Source organism: Nannospalax galili, unplaced genomic scaffold, assembly GCF_000622305.1.
Source record: "Nannospalax galili isolate Female #2095 unplaced genomic scaffold, S.galili_v1.0 scaffold1639, whole genome shotgun sequence".
NCBI classification, from domain to species: Eukaryota; Metazoa; Chordata; class Mammalia; order Rodentia; family Spalacidae; genus Nannospalax; species Nannospalax galili.
The window spans coordinates 1,507,979-1,514,666 of record NW_008343206.1 but is presented as its reverse complement, the minus strand read 5'-3'; the positions used below and the strand labels follow the sequence as shown (position 1 = coordinate 1,514,666).

The window sequence follows — 6,688 nt, the reverse complement described above, 5'->3', positions numbered from 1 at the left end:
CCTACCTCACATTCTTCAGCTCCTATCCGCATCCCCAGGTTCATGGGGGAGTGCCCCTCTGTGGACAGCAACTCTCTGGACCAATACAGCTGCTGCTGACCTTGACCTATGAACTGTGAACTTTGGTTGACTTCTGCAGGGTGTCAAAGGACATGAAAACCTTTTCCCCCATTTCAGAGATGAGGAGCTGGGGGGAGGAGCAGGTGGGAACCCACTCAATGTCCTACGGGATGCCCAGGAACTGGCAGGGCTCCACCCTCACTGTGGGACCCTGTATATTGCACACCCTGTATATCCCTCCCCCTCTGCACAGACTGACTCTGTGGACCCCGTGTAGGGGTCCCTCTATCTAACACCCCTCACGTTATCATCCTATATGACTGGTCATCAGATGGTCACAGGTTTCTTAGCAAGCCTCCTGAGAAGTTAGCTATGTCCAAGCTCTAGGGCCTGACCACCCAGCAGCCTCTGACAGATGTCCCCAAACCTCCAGGTGACTCCAAGACCAAGCCTGACATGGAGTTGAGCTGGACAGGTGTTTTATTGAAAGTTCACAGATACAAGAGCTTGGAGCAGGGTCACAGCTTGGAGGAGGCCAGGGTTGGGAGTGAGGGAGCTCCTAGTGCTCACAGTCCCCATCCTGGGAGCTCCCATGTCAGCCCTTCTTACTGGGTGTCTGAGGGGCCCAGGAGCCTGGGCAAGGTGCGTGGGGGCAGGGATGGCAGCCGCTGGCAGCAGAGCAGTGTGGGAGGAAGCCCAGGGTCCCAGTGACCGCAGGGCAGGGGCAGGAGGCAGACAGGGTGGCTGGGAGGAACAGCAGCTCTGGTAGGCACTCAGCTTCTGGCCTCTTGGCTGCTGTGCACAGTTCTGGGCTTTGGCAGAAGCCCATTCTGCCCCATGTTCTCAGCATCCTGAGTCTCCATCACCATGAGTCTCCAGGCTTAAGCCTGCCAGGCTCAGTAGTCGCTGAGGGGGTACCGCAGGAAAATGAAGATGAGGATGATGCAGGAGGCTGCCAGCGCAGAGCTGGTGATGTTGAACAGCCTTGCTGTCTTGGCATCTTCCACAGCTCCGTTCAGATCATTGAGGAGCTTCTTGTCCCGAACCTGGAGGCAGGAAGAGGAAGAAGAGAGGTGGAGGTCAGAGGAGAAGGAGGAAGAGGAGGAGGAGGAGGAAGAGGAGGAGGAAGAGGAGGAGGAGGAAGAGGAGGGGGGGAAGAGGAGGAGGAAGAGGAGGAGAAGGAGGAAGAGGAGGAGGAGCAGGAGGTGGAGGAGGAAGAGGAGAAATAAGAGGAGGAAGAGGAGGAGGAGGAGGAAGAGGAGGAGGAACAGGAGGCAGAGGAGGAAGAGGAGCAGGAGGAGGAGGGGAGGAGGGCAGCAGAAGAGGCACAAAGACTAGCAGTGAAGGGGGACAGAGTCCAACTGAGGAGGGAGACAGAGATTGAGGAGGGGAGGCTGGAGATCTTTAAGGAGTAGCCACAGGGCAACTGGCAGGTGTGAGGAGCAGGTGTGAGCGTCAAATGACCTCTGTGCCCGTGTCCTGGAAGTATGTGCCCTTGTTTGGGGAGGCAGTCACAGCATCAGCTCCCAAGGTTTATAAAGAGTGTTCAGCCAGAGATGGCAAGGACAGCTGTGACCCTGTGAAGGGTGCCTAGAAATTTCCGTTTTGTTTTGGACAACTTCTCATTAAGTCTGAAGGGATCTTTTTGATATTTTATTTGTTATTTTTATTTTACATGTATGAGTGTATTGCCTGCATGTGTGTAAGTGTGCCCATGTTATGTAATGCCCACAGAGGCTGGAAGAGGGCATTGGATCCCCTGGAACTGGAGTTAGGATGGTTGTTAGCCACCACGTGGGTGCTGGGAATCGAACCTGGGTCCTCTGCAAGAGCAGCCAGCGCTCTTAACCGCTGAGCTGTCTCTCCAACCCCCCACTTGTTTTTCAACTGTAATATAAAATCCTATTTCCACAGATGCATGTGTGTTGACACACGACTCTCCAGCCCACGGGTTCTATATCTAGCTAAACTATCCCATTGTGATTATTGGCCGGGTAGCGACAAATAGTCTACGTCCTCTTCTCAACCCTTCCTCCAGGTTACAGACAAGGAGTGACAGGTACTGCCAGAGACCCACTGGGCCGAAGTTCTGCCTCTGCAGGTGCCTGCTAGTGATCTGGGGCAGTTAACAAGCCTGTTGTTGCTTGGAGCGCTCGCCTGTGGTGTGGACACAGTAGAGTACCTGCCTCACAGAGGTGGGAAGGGCCTCATGGTCAGCTTCACAGTTCTGACACAGCATCTGGCCCGAGGCTCTTTTGAGGAAGGTAAAGATGATTCTAGAACAAGGCTAACTAGCAGAAAAGACAAAAAGGAGCCTCATCCTACCCTTGATCTTTTTTTTTTTTAAAAAAAGGGGGGGATATTTAGGGGGCTGGGGAAATGGCTCAGTGGTTAAGAGCGCTGGTTGCTCTCCCAGTGGACCCAGGTTTGGTTCCCAGCGCTCATGTGGCAACTAACAACCATCCATAATTCCAATTCCAGGGAATCCAACGCCCTCTTCTGACCCCCCTTGGACATTACACGACATGGGTGCACTTACATACCTGTAGGCAATATACTCATACACATAAAATAATAAAAGATTTTAAAAATTAAAAAAATAGATATTTATTCTTTCACAATTCTGGAGGCCAGAGGGTGGTCATGGATACAGGAATGAATGTCAGGTGAGTAGGGTGGATGGGAAGCTGAACTTGCAAATATATGCTAAGTAGCTAGGGCAGCTGGGCAGCTGGGCAGCTGGTGTGTTGATGTGTGTTGGATGTATGGGAAAAGCAGGTAGGTGAATCTGACTGTGGATGAATGGGGCAGGTACACAGAGGAACAAATGGACAGGACAGGAGGCTAGAGGAAGACTTGGGTGGATGCTTGTTATATGTGACAGGTGGACCACTGAGCACATGTGTATATGAACGTGCTGGACGTGTGGGGCAGAAGGACAGATGGAGCTATGAAGGTATGTCAGATGGTTGGACAGGTACATGGCTGTCCTAGTTTTTTTCTCCGTTGCTATAACAAAATTCTCTGACCACTACCAAATTGGGGAGGAAAGGGTTTATTTATCTTACATCTCCCAGGTCACAGTTCATCAGGGAGCCCAAGGTAGGAACTCAGGTCAGGAACCTGGAGGCAGGAGCTGGAACACAGGCCATGGAGGAACGCTGCTTACTGACTTGCTCCCTTGGCCCCTGCTCAGTCTGCTTTCTTATGCAACACAGGCCCACCTGCCCAGGGGTGGCACCACCCACAGTGGGCTGGGCCCTCCCACATAACTCATCAAGAAGATGCCCCTCAGACATGGCCACAGGCCAGTCCAATGGAAGTAATTCTCCAATTGAGGCTCCATCAACCCAGGTGTGTCAAGGTGGCACTAAAGCTATCCAGTACAATGGGGTGTGATAAAGTATTTATGCCATTGGAATGGATACCTAGGCACATGTTTTGGATGGGTGGGGAGAGTGGATACACAGATGTGTGACTGCATGTGGGATGGGTGAGGGAAAGGAGGTGGTTTAAAGAATATACCGTAATGGCATAGCTGCAATGTGGGCACCCACTCTTTTGTAACTAAACCCCTATCCTATGCTCTGTTAAATAAATAACAAATAAAATATTAAAAAATAATATACTATAGACTGATGAATGGGAGATGGGGATGGATTCATAATCAGCCCAATCAATCAATCAATCAATCAATCAATCAATCAATCGTTATTCAGCACCTGCTCTGGCATCCTGGGTGTTTAACAGCAGCTGTGATTTCCATTCCATGTCCTGGTATACAACAAGGAGCACAGAACCCCTCTTTCCTCATGGCTTTCAGGCCAGGAAAGAATTCACAAAATGCACAAATTGCAGCCTAAGCAAGTCAGAGCTCAATCTGTGGGTTAAGTGGGCTGCAAAGAAATCCAAAGATGCCAAGAGACTGCTGAGTCCAGGGAGAGCCAGTCACAGCAGGTGACCCAGAAAGATCTGACTGAGGGGATGTTTGCCACCAGATCAGTGTGACCAACTTGGTCCCACATGAACATGGAGACACATCAGTGGGGACGCAGCTGACTCTGGAGGAACAGGAACAAGGAATGGAATGTGAGTGAGATCGTGAACGTGGTGGGCATGAAGTGCTATGCTCTGGGTATCTGTGTTCCCCCAACTTACACACAGATGTTCTGGCCCCATGATGGCAGGGGCCTTCAAGGGTGATTTGGGAGGCAGACCTCATGGATAGCTTATAAAAGAGCTCCGTGGAGACCCTTGCCTGGTCCACCAACCTGAGCCTCACAGAGACACAAACAGCGTGAAGCCCAGAACAGGGCAGATCTGACCAGACCCCAACAGAGCTGCAGTGGCAGAGCTGTGGGGAAGGCTTGCATTTGGGTAACTCATTACACACAGACCACGGCAGATGACTTGGACTGCGGGCAGTGAACAGAAGGCTCAGAGAGACACATGATGAAGGAAAGGAGAAGTGGTATGGTGGGTGGCCAGTGGGATGGCCAGGAGGGTGGATACAATGGGAGAACATGGACAAGTGGTTTAGACTGCATGATGAAACAGGTGGGTGGGGTGGAATGGACAGGGCAGAAAGGAACAGGCTGAATGGATGGACAAACGGACTAACTGAGATGGAAAGGGAATACAGAAGTAGATAGAGAAGGGCAGAGGCTGTGGCTCAGTTGGTAGAGAGCTTGTGGAGCTGCCTGAAGCCCTGGGCTCCCTCCTCACCACAGCATAAACTGGGTGCGACGGCACGTGCCAGTAATTCCTGCACTTGGGAGGTGGAGGCAGGAGGATCAGGATTTCAAGATCAGCCTTAACTACATAGTGGGTTTGAGGCCAGTCTGGAGGTGGGGGGGAGCAAGAGTGAGAGTGAGAGGGAGGGAGGGAGAGAGAGAGATGAGTGAATGCTCGAAGGACTAGGAACATCAGGTCTGCAGCTGGGCATGTAGGATGGTCAAGTACACTTGCAACCACATACATATCAATAAATGATTGGATGGGGCAGATGGACAGGGCAGAAGCTGGGAGGGGTAAAGGGGAAGGAAGAAGAAATAGAAGAGAAGATGGCTGCAGGGACACAGCTGGGGAAAGGATGGATGTTTGAGGTCAGTGAATTCATGGATGGATGGATGGATGGGTAGATGGGTGGATGGATGGGTGAATGGGTGGATGATGGATGGATGGGTGGGTGAATGATAGATGGATGGGTAGATGGGTGGATGGATGGGTGAGTGGATGGATGATGGATGGATGGTGGATGATGGATGGATGGATGGTGGATGATGGATGGGTAGATGGTGGATGATGGATGGATGGGTGGGTGAATGATTGATGGATGGATGATGAGTAGATGATGGATGAATGGATGGATAGGTGGATGGATGGGTGAGTGGATGGATGATGGATGGATGGTGGATGATGGATGGATGGATGGGTGGATGATGGATGGATGGGTAGATGGTGGATGATGGATGGATGGATGGGTGGATGATGGTGGATGGGTAGATGGATGGGTGAGTGGATGGATGAGTAGATGGCTAGATGGGTAGATGAATGGATTGGTGAATGATGGATGAGAGGATGGATGATGGATGGATGATGGGTGGCTGATGGATGAGTGGATGGATGGGTGGGTGGGTGGATGGATGGGTGGATGGATGGGTAGGCGAATGGATGGGTGAATGGATGGATGAATAGGTGAATGGATGGATGGATGGGTGAATGGATTGATGGATGATGGATGGGTGGATGGTGGATGGATAGATGGGTAGATGGATGGATGGGTGGATAATGGATGGATGTGTGGATGGATGGATAGGTGGCTGGATGGATGGATGAATGAATGATAGATGAATGGATGATCGGTGGATGGTGGATGAATGGATGGGTGGGTAGATGGATGTATGAATGTGTTGGTGGATGGATGGATGATGGCTAGATGGATGATGGATGATGGATGGATGATGGATAGAGGATAGATGAATGGATGGATCAGTGGGTGGATGGATGGATGATGGATGGATGGATGAATGAGTATATGGGTGGGTGAGTGGAAGGGTGGATGGATGGATGGATGGAGGGATGGATGGATGTTGGGGTAAAATTCTACATAAGGCGGGTTAGTGAGCAGAGGTATGCAGGTCAGAATGAGGAAAGGATGGAATAATAGTGGGAAAATGAAACGGCTCTTAGGGTGTGCTCTGACAGCACCACACAGAGCAACATCTCTCAACCACACTTTGAAGAATGGACACCAGGAAGAGTGAGGTATGGAGAGTTATTGATGTAAGGTCCCACAGCAAGTACATGGTTTGTTCTGAACTGGAGACACCCTGAACCTGTGGGTGTGCAACTGTGGACAGAGGGTAAAGGATGGGCACAGGTGGGGAAGAGAGAGAGGAAAATGGATGAATAGGTCATAGGTGGCTGGTGGCTGGATGGTCCCTGAAACAGGAAAGTCAGAATGGAGGAAAGATAGATCATGAAAGGATGGGCATAGCATCAGAGGACATATGGGTTTGTGGGTGGACAGGAGGCCAGATGCATGACATGGTATGTTGGTGGACAGCATTCAGAGACTGGTGGAAGAAGGAGGGAAGGCAGGGGGAGGCTGGGAGGGAGGGAAGGC

The 6,688-nt window shown here is 51.1% G+C and overlaps 1 protein-coding gene across 1 annotated transcript in view; it reads right to left on the bottom strand.

Annotated features, from left to right (window-relative positions):
• Window positions 1–522: 522 nt before the first annotated feature.
• The window catches only part of Ifitm10 (interferon induced transmembrane protein 10), a 12,309-nt gene continuing 6,143 nt past the window's right edge, over window positions 523–6,688 (bottom strand). Inside the window, exon 5 of the mRNA XM_029566494.1 lies at window positions 523–1,106. Within this exon, the coding sequence (XP_029422354.1) occupies window positions 957–1,106 (150 nt within the window). The 3' untranslated portion in view covers window positions 523–956. The remainder of the gene's footprint in view (window positions 1,107–6,688) is intronic.